The 21921-nt window shown below is 46.6% G+C and overlaps 1 protein-coding gene across 1 annotated transcript in view; it reads left to right on the top strand.

Moving 5' to 3' along the window:
• Positions 1-21921, top strand: part of MUC16 (mucin 16, cell surface associated) — a 70605-nt gene continuing 48684 nt past the window's right edge. The window contains exons 1-14 of the mRNA XM_077745738.1: positions 1-8; positions 3572-3694; positions 4173-5540; positions 5628-7381; positions 8505-8629; positions 8724-8791; positions 11674-11846; positions 14781-14816; positions 15024-15089; positions 15748-15878; positions 15973-16040; positions 17291-17463; positions 19420-19455; positions 19706-19771. Of these exons, the coding sequence (XP_077601864.1) occupies positions 1-8; positions 3572-3694; positions 4173-5540; positions 5628-7381; positions 8505-8629; positions 8724-8791; positions 11674-11846; positions 14781-14816; positions 15024-15089; positions 15748-15878; positions 15973-16040; positions 17291-17463; positions 19420-19455; positions 19706-19771 (4195 nt within the window). The remainder of the gene's footprint in view (positions 9-3571; positions 3695-4172; positions 5541-5627; positions 7382-8504; positions 8630-8723; positions 8792-11673; positions 11847-14780; positions 14817-15023; positions 15090-15747; positions 15879-15972; positions 16041-17290; positions 17464-19419; positions 19456-19705; positions 19772-21921) is intronic.

Genomic DNA, 21921 nt, shown 5'->3' with positions numbered 1-21921 from the left:
ATGCACAGGTGAGAATACTTGGGCACTGTACCCTCAGAGCACTCGGACCAGCAGGGAAGCAACAAAGGAACAAAATTTCTGTGATGCAAATTTAAACGTATGCAGTGAAGCTGTATTTGAACTATAGAAGGAAGGCTTCATGGGGGAGATAATATTTGAACCGGGTTTGAAGGCATGACTAGGGATTTACCAGAAAGACAAAGGGAGTTGACGAAGACATTCTGGATAGGAACCAGGAACGGCCACATGCAAAAGCACAGAGAGGGGGTAAAACTGGAAATGTCTGGGAGGTACAAATAATTCACCCTTGCTAAAGTGTGAGGTGGAAGGATGGGATGGTGGGAAATGATCCGGGAGACAGCAGCGGAAAACAATATTCAGGAAACCTTCTAAGGCTTGGTAATCCTTGGATGCCCTTTAACAAAAGGACAAAGAATTTTGTGGCAAAAAAAAAAAAAAGTTTGGCAAACATGTTGCTCCTTCCTAAAGAACCATAACGTGCATAAATGTATTAAAGTCTCTGAGAAATCTTACTGTAAAGAAATTGGTTTGGCTTTATTCAACCTAGGGTTTTACACCATTATTGACTGTGGTATCTTTCGCTCTATAAGGCATCCATTAACATTTCTCAGTATTATTGTTCTGTCTGAGAGTTTAAGAGATGCAGGTGTGTATAGAAATGGGTCCTCCTCATTGTGTGGTTAAAATGTAAAGCTCGGGGCACCTGGGTGGCTTAGTCAGTTAAGCGTCCGACTTTCGCTTAGGTCATGATCTCGCGGTTCGTGGGTTCGAGCCCCGCGTCGGGCTCTGTGCTGACCGCCAGCTCAGAGCCTGGAGCCTGTTTCAGAGTCTGTGACTCCCTCTCTCTCTGACCCTCCCCTGCTCACGCTGTCTCTCTCTGTCTCTCTCCTAGAAATAAATAAAAACATTTAAAAAAATAAATAAATAAAATGTAAAGCTCTCCATACCCATTAAGCTGTCCCCAAGATTTTTGGAGACCAGTCTATTTTACCAGGACATTTTGGAGTCTTTTTCCAAGATGCAGGCTTTGGACAGAGTCACCCCTACCGCCCCCGGTCAGGTTATTAGTCTTATCCTGTGACCAGGCATCTTTGATTGGGTCCCCTCAGAAGCAAACGTGAGCTAAGGATATGGGAGAAGTGGTCTGTCAGAGGTGGGGGATGGTCCCAGGAAGCACTGGAGAAGACAAGGAAAGGAAGTCAGTGCAAGGTGCATTCATGATCAAGGCCACAGCTAAGGGCAACAGTGTCGGTCCCACTGGGGAGCTCTGGGAGACAGCACAGAACACCTCAGTGTTGTCTAATCTGAGGAGTGAAGTAGCTGGGGCATATGTCAGACAACTTTCTTCTATCATTGGCTGTGGGATGCTTGATCCTGCCATTATAACCCTCAGCACCTCCAGCCTGCCTCGCACCCCCCCCACACACAGGCTGAATGAAAGCCCTTGGGTGTGGGTGGAGTCACAGAGGCTGCATCAGGCTCCCCCTGGGATCACTGTATAGGATACAAGTGGGGCATTGACCGGATTGACTATGTCAGGTCACTGAGCAATGAATCACTGGGGTCTATCCAGGTGGTGACCAGTATCCAGATGGCAAAGCTTAGGAATAGCTAACAGTATTCACTGACTACTTTCAACATAGAGCAGGGTTTTTCAACCTCAGCCCCACCAGGCAAATAGTCGCTTGTGGGCTTTCCTGTGCACTGTGGGTGTTTAGCAGCACCCTGGCCTCACTACATGCCAGTAGCACCCTCCACATATACACAGTTGCGATGACCAACAATGTCTCCTGACATTGCCAAGTATCCCCTGGGAGCAAAATCACCCCAGGTTTGAGAACCACTGAACTAGAGGACTTTGTTTAACCTCTCCGGATGGAAATTTTCTCCTTACATCCTTCCCTTTTCATCCCGGCTCCCACAGGATCCTGAGCTTGGGGTAGGGAATTATATATTACAGCACTGGAGAGCGCCGGTTTAGCATTCAGGCAGAATGAGGTTCACATTTCCACACTAGCGGCCAGCAGCTGCGTGACCTTGGCAGATGATGATCTCTGAGTTTCTGTCTTTCTCTTCAATGACAACTGCAAGAATAATGTGATGTATATTAAGTGCTCTGATGAGTGTCAAAGAGATAAAGCATACTAGGTGCTTGGCAAATCGTCCTTCCCTCCTCCTCTCGCCCCTGCTCCTCCTCCTCCTCCTCATCATCATACAAAGCATTTTAGTATATCCACTTTCAGAAATGTGGGGCATTTTTTATATGGTCTTAGTAAAAGAGGGACATTGCTCCCCCGCTCAGAGTCCAAATCCCCTTTATTTTGTCCCTGGCCCAAGCCAGTGGGTCTTGTGGTCTTTATGGAGAAGCCTCCCAATGGTTCTCCCTCCTTCCCGGGGACTTTTTTTTTTTTTTTGAAGCCCTAGTCAGTAGCTGCTGTCTCAGCCAATGAGACTTTACTTGTCTTCAGAATCTGAATTCCAGTCACCCTGGCCAGCTTTGGAACTGTCTAGCATGGTTCCTGGAAAATTCCGACTCAGCAAACACTTATCTTGTAGTGGACATACAAAAAGCAGTGGAAATAGTAATAGTGGTAAAAATAGCAGTAATATCTCCAGTGATAGCAATTAATAGTAGCAGTAGTAACAGTAATAATAACCATGGTAATAGGTGGTAATAGTAGTTAACAGCAGTAATAGTAGGTAGTAGCAGTGACCGTAGTAATAGCAGTAACAGCAGGTGGTAGTAGCAGTGGTTTAGTGATAGCAGCAGTAGTAGTATTGTGAGCTAGGCACCGTGCCTGGTGCATTTTCATCAGCGTTCTGAGATGGCCACTGTCCTTACACCTACTTTACAGGTGAGAATATGGAAGTCTAGCAAGGTTCGGTCACACATCCATTTAGTGGGGGAGCTAGAAACTGAGTGCAGGAGTACCTTCTTCCAGAGCCCAAGCTCATAAGCACAAAGATACATGCTCTCTCTCAAGCCAGAGTAGACCTCTCTCTGCATACCTCCATCCATGTATCCATTCATTCAGTCACTCATTTATTCAGCAAATATCTGTGGGCACCTACTATATGCCAAGCAGTCTTCTGGCTGTAAACAGCTATTACCACGCCGACTGTGAGGAGCGCCACCGTGCAGATTGAGACTTGAGGATGAGGAAATATCGGGAAGGGAGAGATGAATTCTGACATGGATTTATAAAGGTAGGTCCAAGCTGGAGTTTGAAGAAGGGCAGGACGTAAGGAATCTGATGAATGACGGACAAGGCAGACAAGAGAAACAGCCTTGAGAAAAGGCTCGGGGGCTGGAGAGTACAGACAGCATTTGGGAGCCGGGAGTGGTTAAGGACTCACGGAGTGACAGCACCACATGAGAATGGGAAGGTGCAGGAATGCCACTGGCACTTCCTTTTCCCATTCCAGAACCATATACCCCAGGCAGAGACATTTCCCTCCCTTTTCTCATGTGGAGAAAAAATACACTATTGCCAGTCCAGTAAGTGGGAATTATTTTGTCGAAACCATGTGTCCATGCCCCCATTGACAGGACTAACAACAGAGTGGACGGAAAGAGAAGAGGCCACAGCTCTGAAGACAACCTCTACAGCAACCCCGACCTCTCCTGTCTCTACTCGCACTCCGGGAACGCCGCCTCTCCCCGGGACATCAGGTAAAACGGCCAGCACAAGCACAAGGAGACTGAGCATTTCAACCCCAGATACTTCCTCTGATGTCCTAGAGATGACAGCCTCCTTGGCCACCGTACCTGAAGCAGAGACCAGCACAGAGGCTCCCCGGACAACCCCATCTGTTTTCAATAGAGGCTCAGAGATGACACCCTCACTGGTCCCTAGTTCCGAGGCAGAGAACAGTCCAGCTCTTTCCCTTGGTGAGCCGGACACCACAACCTCACAGGCCACTCAGTCTTCAGAGACCAGCTCAGCTGGTTCCAGGGCAACCTTGAGTGTTTCCCGCAGTGAATCAGACAGCACACCCCCAACGGCCACTGGTTCTGGGGAAGAAGTCAGTTTAGCAGTTCCAACTCTGACAGTCTTTCCTGGCATACCGGAAACGGCGACCTCACTGGTAACTAGTCCTGGGGCAGAGATGAGTACAGTTATTCCAACTCTGACTGATTCCCAAGACAGACCGGAGACCACCCCCTCATGGGTCATCCAGCCTGGGGCACAGAGCAGTTCATCTATTCCAATTCCAAGCGTCTTCCCTGGCGAGCCAGGGCTGGTGACCTCAGCGGATGCTAGTTCTGGAGCAGACACCAGCCCAGCTGATCGAACTCTGACTGTTTCCCCTGGTGAGCCAGATGCAACAGCCTCGTTGGTTACCCATCCTGAGGCACAGACCAGTTCAGCCATTCCAACTCCAGCCATCTCCCCTGGTGTATCAGGGGTGGAAAGCTCACCACTTACCAGCTCTGGGGCAGAGACCAACACAGCTTTTACAACTCTGACTGATTCCTCACGTGAACCAGAGGCAACAACCTTGCAGGTCACCCCTCCTGGGACAGGAGCCATTTCCACTGTTGCAACTTCGACTGTTTCCCCTGGTGAGCCAGTTACAACAGTCTCATGGGTTCATTCCACAGAGAATAGCACCCCTGTTTCCAGAACAACTCCAAATTTTTCCCAAAGTGAATTAGACACCATACCCGCGATGGCCACCACTCCTGGGGTAGAAGCCGGTTCACCCACTCCAACAATGACTGTCTCATCTGCTGTACCAGCTGCAGTGACCTCACAGGCCATTAGTTCTGGGACAGATACCAGGACAACCTTTTCTACTCTGATTGAATCCCTGCATGAATCAGACACAACAGTCTCCTTGGTCACCCATCCTGCAGTGTCCAGCCCGGTGGTTCCCAGGACAACCTCTAGTGTTTCCCACAGTGAATCATACAGCACACCCTCAACAGCTACCAGCTTTGAGACAGAAGCCAGCTCAGCTGTTCCAAGTACACCTGTCTCCCCCGATGTACCAGATATGGTGACCTCACAGGACACTAGTTCTGGGACAGATGCCAGTATGCTTATTTCACCTCCAACTCTTTCTCCTGGTGAACCAGCAAACACAGTCTCATGGGTTAATCATTCTGGAGCACAGACTGGTTCTTCCATCCCAACTCCGACTGTCTCCCCTGGTGTATCAGGAGTGGGGACCTCACTGGTTACTAATTCTGGGGCAGAGACTGGTACAACTTTTCCAACTCAGACTGATCACTCACATGAATCAGAGACAGCCTTATGGGTCACCCATTCCTCAGAGACCAGCACACCTGTTTCCAGAATAACTCCAAATTTCTCCCATAGTGAATCAGATACCACACTCTCCACGGCCACCCCTCCAGGGGCAGAAGTCAGTTCACTGTCAGCGACAACTATCTCACCAGGCATATCAGAGTTGCCGACCTTAACAGTTACCAGTTCTGGGGTAGACACCAATACAACTTTTTCAACTCTGGCTGATTCTCTGCATGAACTGGAGACCACAGCCTCATGGGTCACCCATTCTGAGAAAGAAAGCAGTTCGGCTATTCCAACTCTGCCTACTTCTTCCCCTGAGAATCCAACTACAGCAGTCTCGTTGGCCACCCATCCTGCAGAGACCAGCTCAACTATTCCTAAGTCGACACCCGATTTTTCCCACGGAGAATCAGATACCACATATTCGATAGCTACCAGTTCTGGGGCACAGACAAGTTCAGCCATTCCAACTGCGACTGTCTCCGCTGGTATACCAGGGGTAGAAATCTCACTGGCCACAAGCTCTGGGCCAGAGACAAGTGCAACTTTTACAGCTCTGACTGTTTCTCCAGGTCAACTGGAGACCACAAGCTCGTGGGTCCCCCACTCTGAGACAGAAGCCAGTTCAGCTGTTCCAACTGTTCCTACTTCCCCTGGGGAGCCAGACACAGTAGTCCCATTGATCACCCATCCTCCAGAGACCAGCCCAACAGTTTCCAGGATGACCCCCAGTGTTTCCCATAGTGAATTATATACCACACACTCAATGGCCGCCAGCCATGGGGCAGAAACCAGTTCAGTTGTCTCCCCCCGTGTACCAGATATGGTGACCTCACAGATCACGGATTCTGAGAAAGATGCCAGTATGGTTAATCCAACTCTGAATATTCCTCCTGGCGAGCCAGTGACCACAGCCTCAACAATCACTTATTCTGAGGTCCAGACCAGCTCAGCTGCAACTGCCTCCTCTACTGTGTCAGAGCTCGTGACCTCGCTGGTCACCAGTTCTGGGGTAGAAGACAGTACAACGTTTACGACTCTGACTGATTCCCCACAAAAGGCAGAGGCAACGGCCTCATGGGTCACCCATTCTGGGGCAGAAACTAGTTCAGCTGTTCCAACTCTGACTGTTTCCCCTGGGGAGCCAGATACAGCAGTCTCACGGGTCATTCATTCTACGGAGACCAGCTCAACTGTCCTCAAAACAACTCCAGTTTTTCCCAAAGGTGAACCAGACACCACACACTCAATAGCCACCAGCAGTGGGGTGGAAACCAGTTCAGTGGCTCCAACTCCAACTGTCCCCCTTGGTGTACCAGATATGGTGACCTCCTACGTTCCTACTTCTGAGACAGATGCCAATATGACTCTTCCAAGTCTGACTCTTTCTCCCGGTGAACCAGGAACCACAGCCTTATTGGTCACCCACCCCAGTGCAAAGACAAGTACACATTTTCCTGGTTCAATTCAGACTGTTTCCCTCAGTCCACCAGAAACAACACCCTTCACCACACCCGTGACCGAGAGCGGCAGAGTTGATCTGGGTCCAGCGGTCTCACCTGGTGTTCCTGTAGAAACAGCCTCACTCTCCACCCATCTTGGCACAGACATCAGCACAACTATTTCAATGTCAACTCCTTCCCCTGTGTTATTGGGGACCACAGGCTTGTCAGCCACCAGCCCTGCGTCAGAGGCCAGCACAGGTGGCCCAACTTTGACTGCTAGTGTTCTTGGGCCCGTCAGTACCCCTGCAGCCACTGGGGAGTCTCATACCTTCACTTCCTGGAGCACAGAACCCTCACCACCTGTGACCTCAGTTGGACTCCTGGAATTGTCCAAGACTGTCACAGGGCACACTGTGACCTTGATAGCGTCAGAGACCCCAACACCACCTAAAACCAGTCACAGAGAAGGATTGAGTCCAACTGCTACCCTGAAAACCACAACTCTTGAGGCCACAAATTTAGCTGCCACAGGTTCAGGCCCCATCATGGTGGAGACCACAACCACCTTCAATACACCTGTGGGAAGTCCCTTTGCCCCTGAGACCTCACCTGGGATGTCCACCTTGACCTCTCTGAGTGTGACTTCAGAAACAAGTAAGAATCACTTTTTTTTTTACTGTGATAAAAATGTGTATAGAATTAGCTATTTTAACCATTTTAGATGTATAATTCAGTGGCATTAATTTCATTCACAGTGTTACATTAACATTGTCCTTTATCCAAAACCTTTTATCACTCCAACTGGCATTGGGGTGCCCATTGGCATTAGCTTTCCTTCCCCACTCCCCTCAGCCCCTGGTAACTCTAATCCATTTCCGTCTTCTTGAATTAGCCTATTTTAGATGTCTCATGTATGTGGAATCACACAGTGTATTTGATTTTTTGTGTCTGGCTTATTTCACTGAGCGCAATGTCGTCATGGTTCATCCACACTGGAGTGTGTGTCATTCATGGACGAATGACATTCCATCATGTGGATGGACCACATTTTATCTGTCCATTCGTCTGTTGATGGACGCTCATGCTGTTTCTGCCTTTTGGCTACTGTGGATAAAGCTACTATGAAGGTGGGCTTGCACATAACTGTTTGAGTCCCGGTTTCCAGTTCTTTGGAGTACATACCAAAATTGGTATGGTCATGTGGCGTACTTGTTTGTTAGAGCAACAATAATGAAGTATCACACCCTGGGTGCCTCGAACAAGTAGAAATTTATCAGGTCTGGAGGCTGGAGGGGAACCCGAGGAGAATGCGTAGAACATGAACTTTGAAGTCATACTCTCTGGGGGGCGGGTTAGGGAGCTGGGATATTTATCACCAACCCCGATTGATCATTGCTAGCAGGATGCCCCGCGGGGGCCCGTTCATTCCTCTGCTACAAAGAGACACGGTGCTGCTGTGTGCTGAAGTGGTAAGAGCCCAGGGGAAGTGGCGGGAGGGTGACCAGCTCATCCTGGTTTTCCCAGGTCTGCCTCACTTTTCCAGCTGGAAGTCAGCATCCCAGGAACCCAGAGAGTCCTGGGAAAACTGGGGTGGTTGGTCACCTGGTGTGGGAGGGTCTTGAACAGTAACTGCCACATGATGTGTTCTCAAGCAGGACAGGCTAGGCCCAACCCGGTGAGGCGCTGGCATTGAGGCGTGTCCTCAGAGCCTCACCTCCCACCCCCAGCCCAGGCCTGACTCGGGACTGACCTCCTTTTGCTCTCCCCACCACCACAGCCGCAGCCCCTGACTTGATGCCTTTTACTGTCAACGTCACCATCACCAACCTGCGCTACACAGAGGACATGGGGAACTCGGGCTCTGAGATATTCAATGCCACTGAGAGAGACCTGCAACACCTGGTGAGAGCCCCCCACCAACACTCACCTCATCCCAAGCCCTCCACACCCTGCAGTCTCGGCCCCTCCAGCTCATCACTCTCTCATTTATTCCCAGCTCAGGACTCTGTTCAAAAACAGCAGTGTTGGTTCCTTCTATGCTGGCTGCAGGCTGACCTTGCTCAGGTGAGTCTTCTTCCAAAGCACCTACAGAAACCCCAGTGCTCTCCCTTCTTGGTCCCCCCACATCCCAGTCAACCACAGCCTTGGGCCTTTGCCAAGAGACAGTATATCATAGTGAATCCAAAGTGTCTGGGTTTGAACCCTTGCTCTCTCACTTGCTAATTTGTGTCCTTGGGCAAGTTGCATAACCTCTCTGTGCTTCAATCACATTATCTACAAAGTAGTGCTAATACTAACACCGTGCCATTGGGGTTGTTAATCACTCAGCGCAGTGCTTAGCACGTTGTGAATGTTCGATAGGATCTCGTGGTACTAGTCAGTGTGGTATCTTCGCCAGCTGTATCCCCAGAATCCTTGACACTCACCCTGCCCAGCTCACATCTACCCTCTTGGGGACAAACCCTGGACACCACGGCTCTGCAGTATATTCCTTAAAAAGAGATAAGGACTTTCCCAAAGGAAGTTACACAGAACCAAAGGGAAAAACAAACCAAATGTTCAATACTGGCAGGATATATTACCACTTAAAAACTCTCAAATGGACCTGAACTCTGCAGAAATGGCCCGTCTTCCCCTCTCCACTTCTGCTCATTTGGTGTCCTCTGAGGTCAGTGGGCTCAGAACCCTTTCCTTGCATCTCATGACCCTGTGACCTCTCCTTGGGGTCCTGCATCCAGCCAGTACAAGTCATCCTGCTAGAGAGGTGGGTCCTCCCCTCACATGACTCCTGGAGGAGAGGTTCCTGGACTGTTGTAGACTAAAACCATCCTAAGTTAGCCCCACCCACCACAGCTGCCCCCACCTCCATGAGATGGAGGCATTGATAAGATGATATCGCCCACACAATACGCTACCCAAGAATCTAGGTGATGTACACGTTTTCCTTCACTTCATCTATACAATGTGATTATTATCCCACGTTGCAGAAGAGAACACCGAAGCTCATAGTAGTCAAGTACTTGAGAGGAGTCAGGATTTGAACTCAGAGGTTCCAGTTCTTGAGTCCCTCCTTTCAACCATGATACAGCAGAGCTCAAGGTCACTGGGCTCAACAACCTACATCCTTAAAAGTACTCAGAACTTCAAAGAGCCTTTGGACTTGGGAGGTTATATCTGCCAGTATTTACTGGGTTCGAAACTAAGGAAAATGCTATATTAATTCATTAGTTTATTTAGAATAAAAAACCTATTACATGTTAACACAAATAACATTATTTTTATGAATAATAGCCATGTTTCCCCCTCTCTCCCCACCCCCCCAAAAAAAGCATAATAAGAAGAGGGCCATTGTTCACATTTTTGTAGATCTTTTTAATGCCTGTCTTAATAAAAGATAGTAAGACAGTAGGCTACCTGCTTCCGCATTTTTAAAATTATTTATTTTAGTAATCTGTACACCCAACGTGGGGCTTGAGTCCATGACCCTGAGATCAAGAGTCATGTACCCTTCTGACTGAGCCAGCCAGGCCCGCTGCCTCTGCATTTAATCTTTTATAATATTTCACCTCGTAGCCTCTGGAAAAAAATTTTGTATACTCCTAAGAGAATAAAAGTGAAAATAATGTCGTGGTATGAATATGAGAATAGTTTTACTTGGTGGGCTCCCTATAAGAGTTTGGGAATACCAGGAGTCTCTGGGCCACACTTTGAGAACCACTGGATTACACTATATGAGTATAAAATGGGAATGCTTTGACTAGTGTGGGTAATAGCAAGAATTCGCTGACAAGGAAGGGCGAGGATCTTTCTTCTTATAAAGCCCCCACTCTGGATGAATCACTATAAATGCAACTTAAATTCAGGACAAAAGTATTTTTTTTGAATTTTTTAACATTTATTCATTTTTGAGAGAGAGAGAGAGTAGGGGAGGGGCAGAGAGAGAGGGAGACACAGAATGCAAAGCAGGCTCTGGGCTTGAACTCATGAGCAGTGAGATCATGACCTGAGCCGAAGACGGGCAGTTAACCAACTGAGCCACCCAGGCACCCCTGGATAAAGGTATTTTTGAACCACATTGCCCCTTATTACCTCTTAAGTAATTTCCTCTGTTTTTTTTTCCTCCAAATTTGGTTGCCTGCTCCAAAGATGTTCCCAAGGGGTTGACCTCAGCCTTGGGGTTCACCAACTTGAAACGAAGTCTTCCCTTCAGGTTCCATGATGGCTGTTAAGACAGTGTCACAGCCAGTCGCAGAGGTGACTCACTCACCTCCTCCACAGTCTTCGGTCCTTTGCTGTTACCTTCTTTTTTATTTTTTTATTTATTTTTTTATTTTTTATTTTTTTACAAATAGTTTATTGTCAAATTAGTTTCCACATAACACTCAGTGCTCATCCCCACAAGTGTCCTCCTCCATGCCCATCCTCCCCTCCCCCGCACATCCATCAGTCCTCAGTTTTTGTCAGCATTCAAGAGTCTCTCATGGTTTGCCTCTCTCCCTTTCCCCCACCATTTCCGCCCCTTTGCTGTTACCTTCTACGTTCTGCCTGGTTCAGGATTCTCATTTCCCCCCCTGGGAGCTCCACCCCCCCCAATCCCATGGCCCAAGCAGGACTCAGCTCTTAGTGGAGGGAATGTCACTTACAGTTACCTTCTTGAGTGGACAGGGACTGTACTGGGTGCTGGTAGTTGGAACAATGAGCATGAAGCAGTAAATAAAAGATTGGGGAGCAAAAGAAGAAAATTAGGTATGGAGCAGCCCTGGAGAACCCTACACTGAAGAAGGTGCGGTGGTCCCCATAGGGGACAGAAAAAGATGTGTTTGAGAAAGTAGATGAAACCCAGAGAAGAGTACTAACATAAACATCTAGGGGCACAATTGAAGGAAGGAGCTGTCAAGAGTAGTCAACTCTCAAGTGTCTCTGTTCCCGTGCCCCCCCTCCCCCAGGGCTGAAAAGGATGGAACGAGCACCAGAATGGATGCGGTCTGTACCTATCGCCCAGATCCCACCGGCTTCAGGCTGGACAGAGAGCAGCTGTACCAGGAGCTCAGCCAGCAGACCCATGGGGTCACTCGGCTGGGCGCCTACACACTGGACAGGAACAGTCTCTGGGTCAATGGTGAGTACTTCTCCTGCTTGGGTCTCCTCCTGAGTCCCAGATGGAGTCTCCTTGCAGTGCAGTTTCTCAGTACCCAGCCAGGTTCATGGTTCTGGGCCAACCTAGGATTTCCATGGGGGAATTCTTTCCTCAGAACACCTACAGAGCTAGCTTCCCTCCCTTTTTCCTTCCTTCCTTTCCTCCTTTTTTTTTTTTTGTAAAATTAATATTTATTTCATAACCAATCATTTTAAATATTAGAAACTTTGTGGTGCCAGGGTGACACAGTCAGTTGGGCATCTGACTTCAGCTCAGGTCATAATCTCCGGTTCGTTTGAGCCCCGCGTCGGGCTCTGTGCTGACAGTTCAGAGCCTGGAGCCTGCTTCAGATCTGTGTCTCCCTCTCTCTCTCTGTCCCTTCCCTGCTCACACTCTGTCTCTGTCTCTCTCTCTCTCTCAAACATAAATAAACATTAAAATTAAAAAAATATATTAGAAACTTTGAGAAGAAAAGGTTTTTGGTTTTTTTTTGTATTTTGGAAAATTCTTAGACCTGTGCTTGCCTTCTTCTCATCACATGATCTACAATAGACAGCAAGTCTTTTTCTGTACCAGGGTGAACTGTCATATCATTTTCTAAGTCTCCACCAGATTCCAGCATTTTGCCCTGTGTGCTTTCAGTATGGTAATTTATCTCTGAAAATTTTGTTAATGTGAAGTTTTGTCTGCGAATGTCACCGCCTTTAGATATTCTCACTTTTTCTGTCACAACTTTTCTTGTGAATGTTGATAAATTTATCTTCACTACATTCCTCTGGTTACATAAATGGACCCTCCAAATATCAGCGGTGTGAACATTTCCATGTTCGGTTAATTCTTCTTTAGGTCCTACTATTATTTATTTTTATTTTTTTCACTTAAGTTTTTATTAAAAATGTTTAAATATTTATTTTTGAGAGAGAGAAAGACTGAGTATAAACAGGGGAGGGGAAGAGAGAGGGGGACACAGAATCTGAAGTAGGCTCCAGGCTCTGAGCTGTTAGCACAGACCTAGATGTGGGGCTCGAACCCACAAACTGTGAGATCATGACCTGAGCCGAAGCCGGACACTTAACCGACTGAGCCACAGGCGCCCCTAATTTAAGTTTTTATTTTAATCCCAGTTAGTTAACATACAGTGTTACATCAGTTTCAGGTTCAGGTGTACAGTATAGTGATTCAACACTTCTTTACAACACCCTGTGCTCACAGAACATTTGCAAGGTCTGGAAATAAAGGCTGTCTCCATAGTTTCTCATTAAGGTGAACTTTCACAGAAACCCCGCTGGAGTATGTAGGCGTCAGGAAAGGGAGAGGGCAAGCCTACAGTGGGTGTTGATGTTAATTCCTTCCCAACAGGCAATGAGTTCCCAAGGCGGTGACTGATCCATTTCTTTCCCTTTGTTATAACAGCTTGTGGCCCTTTACTCATCGCTCCAGGCGCCAGGCAGAACCACACCCCACCTGAGAATCAAACAATAAAGCTGTTAGCATTGCTTTTAGCAATAAATCCCTCTGCATCGATGTTCTTAGCAACAAAACCCACAGTAACGCCTGTACTAAAGGCTAATATTTATTGAGGAACGTTGGAACGTTGTGTGTATTGTGCCTCACTAATCTTGCCCAACACTCTGTGAGGTATTATGTATATTTTACAGAGGAGCAAACAAGGACCAAGGAAGGAAATCTTTATTTTCCAATCCTTATTTCTGATCTTATATAAGATCAGAAACCTTATATAAATGGTAGCATGAGGACTGAAACCCCCAAATTGGCTCTAAGGCCCCCCAAAGTACCCCTAGCTACTAGGCTACACTGCAGACAAACCAAGCTAGAACAAGCCTCAAATCTCAGGATGGGAAGGCAAATCAAGGAGCCTCTAATACAACAATTTAAATTCATGCTTAATTATGTCCCCACTGTATTGCCTTTGACATTTTCTTTGTATCCGGATTAAAGCCTGTATTGTATTTTCATGGTCTTTGAGAATTACTTAAAGCTGTAGTTGACAGTGTGGGTTTGGGTGATTTACAGGTCTTTCTTTAAGTGCGGGTCCTGGGTTTTTTTTTTTTGCTCCCACTATGGCCCGGGGCAAGCCATGTGACCTCTGTAGGCTTCAGTGTCTATTTTTAGAATGGAATTTTTAAAACCCTCACCTAAGCTTATTGTAAAGGTCAAATGGGATAAAGCCTGAATAATCTAAGTAAATCACAGGGCTCCGTCTACTGGGTCCAGTCTCAAAGAAGAGTTTAATTTCAAGAAACCTAGTCGGACCATCAAATATAAAATAAGTCTAAGTTTTACTTGCATTGCTTGCAAAGCCTCAGAGAGGATCCAATCCATGATCCAGAACCATACTTATTCAAACCCTCTTTTCCCCATTCCCTCTTATTCTCCAACTTTATACTCTTGGGTTGACTCCCAAGTCTGTCTGTCTTTCTTTCTGTCTGTCTGTCTATCTTACTCTCTCTCCCTCATTCAACATTACAGAAGTCCAGGAACTGTGTCAAAAATCCAGCTATTTCTGATGAGCGGTGTAGTAGGACAAACTCAGAGATCAAGGACAAAGTTATATTTAATGAGTGGAGAGAACACAAATAAGGCTGGAAACTCATAAAGCTGTTGTTCCCATGACTCATCTGATGAGGTTCCTATTGCTCCAGGCACCTAGTGAATCCCCCACAAGTGGGGGTACTTTGCTTATTATTGTTTTTGTGGTTAATGATAACGAGGATGAAATGGTCGTGAGCATTGGAGTACCAGACAGTTAACTCATTAAGAGCAGCCATCATTATCTTTGATGAGTCTCAGAGAAAGCACTGGAGAAAGTCTGTGTCCATGTTCCAAGTCCTACCCTTCACCCATTTCTCCACCTTCTCCCATTGACTTTCTCTTCCTCTCTGGCTCTCTCTGCAGGTTATAACCATCAGTACTGGACCCCCATCACCAGCAGTAAGTCACCAGGGCCCATATGTCCCTGTGCCCCCAGAACACTTCCACCCTACACTCACTCCCATGGGGAAAGTACCCACATACCCCATCCCCCAGATTCTCAGCCCCAGAGCAGCTCCAGACCAGCAATTAGAGATGCAAATTCCCATGAGCAGCCCAGTCCTCTCTCTGCTTCATGATTTATGTTAGTGTCGTGTTTTCTTTCAGCTCCGGTGACCTCCACATTTTCTCCAGGGCTCTCAGCATCTCTGCCTCCCACCCCCAGCTCTACAGGTAGGAGGAGTCTGATCTTTGAGTCTCATGGAACTTCAACTCCCGTTCTGGCCGATCTCTCAGCCTGTCTCCCGTGCTTCCTCATCTCTGACCACAGCAGCCTCGTTTCTGTTCCTCCAGGGACCAAACGTCCTTCCATCCTCAGGGTCTTTGCTCTTATGTCATAGGAGCTCAGCTCTGTTTCCCTTTGTCCTCCAGATTCAGCTCTACTGGCTCTTGCTCAGACTTCCTCATATAAAGTAGCATCATGCCCCCATATCCCACACATAGGTGGGATCTAATCTCTCTTCTATCTCTACAATCGTTTCCATCATGGAAATGACTACTGTTTGGATTTCTTGACTTCTCAGATATGTGTGGCCCACAGTCTGAGGACCAAAGGTCTTGGTGCCTCCTCTTCCCATCAAAAGGTTCGTGACAGGTCAGCCTTTGTGGACACTCTGGGATGAGAAGATTGAGGTTTCCTTCTGAGCGGATGCCACACATCTAACATGGAGGTCCCCCCTTGGCTGCCCGAGGAGGGAGGGTATCCCAGATGGGATATCTCAGGCCTCACCTACAGGACACTACGGGCAGAGAGATGGCACTAGTCCCTTCCCCCTAAGGTGCCGCTCAGGCCTAAAACTGTGATGGGTCTCCTCTCTCTCCCTCCCTCCAGCCGCAAGTGTGGGCCCAGCCCCGGTGCCATTCACCCTCAACTTTACCATCACCAACCTGCTCTGCACCCCAGACATGAGGCACCCAGGCTCCCTGAAGTTCAGCTCCACTGAGAGGGCCCTGAATCGCCTGGTAAGAGCCCAGCAATGCCTCCGCTGGTCTGCCTTGTCCTTCCCCCACTCAGTCACCTCGGCCCCTCCTGCTCACCTCTCTCCTTCCTCCCCAGCTTGGTCCCTTATTCAAGAACACCAGTATTGGCCCACTGTCCTCTGGCTGCAGACTGACCTTGCTCAGGTGGGACTTCCCTCCCTCACGGTGGTCACAGGCAAGTTCACCTGGAAGTGAGCACCTAAACGTGGCAACTAAAAGAATCATAAATGGCTTCAGATGGGATTCCATGAATGCAGATGGCTGAGTGTATCAGGGAGGGCTGCCTGAAAGAAGTGGCTGTCAAATAAAGGTCTTAAATTACTTGGCTAAGAAGAGCCATGGAGCATTCATGCTCACTGGTCAGAAAGGCCATCGTTGACTCCTTAAGCAGACATGAACTGAGCTACCTCAGGCCATGCCCTGTGGCAGGTACTAGAGGCACCGAGAGAATCAGTCATGGACTCTTCCCTCAAGGTACCCAGAGTACAGGGAGGACAGCAGTCACATGAACTTAAAAACATAATAGTAACCGGATTAGTACAACGATAAAGCATTACATGGAGGCCATAGGAGGCTGGAGGCTGGACTTTTAGCTGAACGTGGGGGATTTGAGTGGAAGCAGTCTGGAGAAAGTGATGCCTGAACTGAATGAGCATTCGCCAGAAAGAATTGCCGGAAGACACTTTGGCAAAAAGTATTTCAAGGGTTGGCATACCTCAGATCAGGTGCGGAACCGTGGAGTTTTAAGCAGAGGCTTGATGTGACGTCATGTATTTTAAGTAGCTCACTGGTAGATATGGGCATGGGAAATTTGATATGATGATGAGACAGGAGGTGGGGGAAATCAGTGAGGTGTTGGGCTCTTAGATGTTGCTTGGATGGGGGGGGCCAAGGACAGGGAAGGTCCAGGATGGCTCCCACATGTTTGGCGCTGGCCTCAATATGGAAACACAGCAGAAGGAGCAGGCTCTGTGTTTTAATAAGCTTAATCTGGGTCATATGGAATCTAATCAGTCTGAAGGACATCCTTGGGGCTGTTGGTTACATGGCACAGGGCTCAGGAGAGGGGTCTTGGCCAGAGAGTAAGACCGGATCTCATGATAATTAAGCCGGTAGCTGAACCAGTGAGTGTGAACCATATGATTCAAGAAGAACGAGGCCAAAAGAATAGAAGTTGGCTGAGGACGAAGCCTTGGAGATCAACCACTTTAAGGAGTAGGAAGATACCTAGATGAGAAGGTCCCAGAAGAGAAGGTGCATGAGAAACCAGACAAGACCCAGTAAAGGGAAATGCCAGAAGACCAAGGGGGTGGGGTGAGCTGAAGGCAGGTGAACAAAGTGTGTAACTCTCCCACATCTCAGGATGCCCCATTCCCATGTCCCTGCTACCCTAGGACGGAGAAGGATGGGGCAGCAACAGGAGTGGATGCCATCTGCACCTATCATCCCGGCCCCATGGGCCCCGGGCTAAACAGGGAAGAATTGTACCAGGAGCTGAGTCAGCTGACCCATGGTGTCACCTGGCTGGGCACCTACACCCTGGACAGAGACAGTCTCTATGTCAATGGTGAGTGTCTGAGCTGCAGTTGGGATCTTCCAGCCCCATGTTTCTCTATACCAGTACTTCTCAACTGGGGCAGTTCTGCTTTCCATGGGACATTTGGCACATCTGGAGATATTTCATGTCATAACTGGAGCGGTACTAATGACATTGACGAGGTAGAGGTCAGGGGCGCTGCTAAACATCCCACAATGCACAACGCAGCCCTCCACCGTGAAGAATTATCTAGACCAAAATGTCAGTGATGTTGAGTTTGAGAAATTGCCGTATACAGATTTAGTTCCAGTGCAAACCTGGCATTTCCTTGGAGACCCATTTTTGAATACTGAACATATCACGGGAAGCTGATTTTCTTTCCCTCTTCACCTCCTGGAATAATATTTTTCTTCCTTGTTTTCACTGCTTCCCGTAAGAGCCCAATATGCAGACTCTAGGGAAAGAAGTGGGTGAGAAAGAACTCTGGTTAAATTTTCCGAATGGGCAGCAGGTGACCATTTCAACCTTCACCCCATTTCATTCTCGCCATTATGACAACCAATTTACTCAGTGTCCACAGGCTGGTCAGAACACACAGACTTCATGAGATAACATCACACTTAGCACATAGTCCATGAATAACTACTTATACAACGCCGTTAGCAACAATGCCCCTACTGGCCATGCTAACACTGAGAATACTAAGTACAATTGTGGCTAATTCTTATCAAAAGGTTCTTATGGGCCAGAAATTGTGCTAAACTCTTTTATTAGTATTATCTTGTATTAATCTTACTCAACACCCTGTGAGTTGTTACACTCATTTTTACAGAGAGAGCCATCTTGCATTCAGACAGTAAGTCATATTCCCTGAGATAATCCAGCCATCATGCATGACAGAGTCAAGACTCAAACAAACTGGAAATTGAATCTAACCTCCAAGTTTCTAACTACAAGGTGACACCACAGACCATCCAGATAAAGAGAGCCTCAAATCTCAGGATAGGACGGGGGTATAAATGACCTCTAGCCTAACAATCTAACCTAATGCTTGGTTAGTTATGTCCCCTCTATATCAACTTGGATATTTCCTTAAAACAGTGGTTGATAGTGATTGGTAAGTGACAGATCTCTGTTTTATGTGATTATGGACAAGCCATGCAACCCCTGTAGGCTTTACAGAATGGAATAAACATACATACCATGCAGGATTTTCCTGATGGTCACAGAAGATAGTTCACAGGAGTAACCCCAGTAAATCATGGGGCTCCTCTGGGTCCAGAATTACTCCCACCCCTCACATCCAAGGCGATGACCATGACCCAGAGAAACACTGATGAAAAATTCTCTTTTCCCCAATTCCTTTCAGAATCCAATTTTTATGCCATGCATCTGACCTCCAAGTCTCTTCTCATGTTCATTATCCTAGCCCGTTTCCAACGTTTCTCTAATATTCCAAACCACATGCACGTTTCCTCTCCTCCATCTTGCTCGCTTCCACAGACCACTCTCTCTAACAGCCACAGTTTTGTCATTTCTACACCACCAAAAAAAAAAAAAACCCTAGACAGTACGCTAGAAAGATAAAGTCATACTATCATAAAATTTTGTGAAGGAAGAAAAGCTGAGAGAGCAAGGCTAAAATTATCTTTATGGATTAAGAGGACATGGTTAAGCCTTGGAACACACTTGTTTGTAAGTTTGCCCCACTACCTTGTAATGTATTGTTTTGTATTATTTCTGGTGCATAGTACAGTCCCAATAAATAGGGGCAGCTATTATTATTGTATTTTTATTTTGGCAATAATAATGGTGATGATGTTCGTCACTATTTTCAAGGGATAAGCCACATAAGGGAACTGAATGAAATGTAGCCATTACTGTTCATGTATAAATCTCAGCAAGTTTGCTAATGAATTTCATGATTTTCATCCACCCCTTCCTTAACTCTTAGCCATTATAACAGTCCTTTACTTATCTCTGCAGGTTATAATCACCGGTACTGGACCCCTACCACCAGCAGTGAGTATTCAAGACTGAGATTTCAATGCCCACTGGACCCTTATTCCCCAAAGCACCTTCTTGTGGAGAGAAACTGCCAATGCTCCTTCCCTAAGTGTCTCGCTGCAGACTCAGAGGAGCCCCCAACCCACCCAGGGTCTTGCTCTGAGTCAAGACAAAAGACCAAATTCTAATGAATAGCTTTTGTCCCACATTCTTTCAGGATGGGACTTCATAATTTTTCCCATGTTCTTTTTTTTTTTTTCCTCAGCTCCAGTGACTTCTGCATTCTCTCCAGAATCTTCCACCTCTCTGCCCCCCATCCTCAGCTCTACAGGTAGGAGCCTGCTCTCTGAGACCCGTAAAACTTCAACTCCACACAGTCTGGTTCCTGTAGACCACGCAGCCTCAGCTTGTCCTACTCACTTCCCTCCCTCACTCTCCAAAATCTGGCCGGAGCAGACATTTTCTGTTCCTCTAGTGTCCTAAACTCTGGACTTTATACCAGCTCTTCCTGGAGATCCGCTATACCTGGCACCTTATTACTTTTCAAATCCCAGCTCAATCTCACCTTCTTTGAAAGACCTTCCTAGACCATCTTATAGGAAGTAGCACCTCTGAATACACACCTGGCCCACAGGTTTTCACTATCCACAACCATGAATATTTTCTGATGGAATTTAATACTATTTTCTTTATTCAGTATTTATGTATTTGTCACCTTGGAGCTGAGCACCTAGTCTGCACTCACTTTATATTAATTGACTGGTTGAATGAATGAATGTAGCAATCTTGTATATGTCCACATTTGTGGATTTATTTTGAACATCCTGAAAATCATTCAAGATCTTAGTCATGAACTTGGTTCTTGCTGTCTCCTCATCTGACCCAGATGTGGGTCTGAGGGCTCTTGAGTCTCCAGGAACCTGATGCAGGGGCTTGATTTATGTCAGGAAACTTGTCTTACCTCCAACCCTTCAGATTTATTTTAAAATTAGAGTCTATGGGTATTTTTCACGCTTATGTCGTGACCAAGACAGGACTTCCCTGACCTTTAATCCTGCTGTGGGAGCCTGGAGTTACGGGATACAAGCTGCTGATTTGAATTCTGCCCTCTGGCTTTCTGTGTTTTATGAGTCAAGACACTGTAAACTTTTTACCAGCTTTAGACAGAATGCACACTCTCCACTTCCTTACTGCTCCACCCTGATCAACTCAACCATTTCTGTAACAGGCTTAGCTCCTACAAGCTTGGCATGTGCTATAGACCAAGTCATCCCATTGGGATGATGTCATTTTCCTGTAGATGCATTCAAGACTTCTTCTTCATCTTTGGTTTTTAGAAGTTTGATTATGATGTATCTGAGCATGGTTTTCTTTGAGTTTATACTATTTGGGATTTTTGAAGCTTCCTGAATCTGAAAATGTATGTTTTCAAGAGATGTGGGCAAGTTTTAGCTACTATTGCTTTTTTCCCCCCAGTTATACCAGTACCATTTATTTAAAAATTTTCTTTCTCCATTAAATTGTACAGGCGCCCTTGCTGAAAATCAACTCATCATAAATGTGAGGATTTGCTTCTAGACTTTCAATTATATCCCATTGATCTACATGTCCACCCTTATCTAGTACCTTACTGTCTTGATTACTATAGCTTTGTTTACTTTTTTTGTTTCTTTTGGTTGTTTTATTTAAATTCCAGTTAGTTAACATACATTGTAAGAGTAATTTCAGGTGAACAATTTAGTGACTCAGGACTTACAAACGACACCCAGTGCCCATCACAGCAAGTGCCCTCCTTAATACCCATCGCCCATTTAACCCATCTCCCCACCCACCTCCCCTCTGGTAGCCATCAATCAGTTTGTTCTCTGTAGTTAAGAGTCTGTTACTGGCTGGTCTCTCTCTCTTTTTTTTTTCCTTTTTGCTCACTTGTGTCATTTCTCAAATTCAACATATGAATGAAATCATATGGTGTTTGTCTTTCTCTGAGTGACTTATTTTGCTTAGCATAATATACTCCAGCTCCATCCGTGCTGTAGCAAATGGCAAGATTTTATTCCTAAGTTTTTAAATGTTTTTATTTATTTTTGAGAGAGAGAGAGACAGTGTGAGTGGGGGAGGGGCAGAGAAAGGAGGCAACACAGAATCTGAAGCAGGTTCCAGACTCTGAGCTGTCAGCACAGAATTATAATATTCGGTGAATAATGTTCACCTATTGTGAATAATGCTGCTTTAAACATGGTTGTACAAAACAGAAAAATACCTGTTTTTGAGTTAAAAAGGCATTGTAGCTGTACCATTCATTTGTTTGTGGGACTCGGGTAACATTTACTTTCTCTGAGCCTCAGTTTCCCCAGCTGTAAAATGGAACTGGTGATACTGAACTCCCAGGATTGTGGTGAGGGTGAGATGAGATGCTGTAGATGAAGTGCCCAGTACAGAGATGAGCACCCAACTGGTGCTCCTCAGATGAAATCTGTAAAG

The sequence above is a fragment of the Crocuta crocuta genome, unplaced genomic scaffold (assembly GCF_008692635.1).
Source record: "Crocuta crocuta isolate KB4526 unplaced genomic scaffold, BGI_CrCroc_1.0 scaffold650, whole genome shotgun sequence".
Lineage (NCBI taxonomy): Eukaryota > Metazoa > Chordata > Mammalia > Carnivora > Hyaenidae > Crocuta > Crocuta crocuta.
Note: the sequence above shows the minus strand (reverse complement) of the source record. Positions and strands in the feature narration are given on the sequence as shown.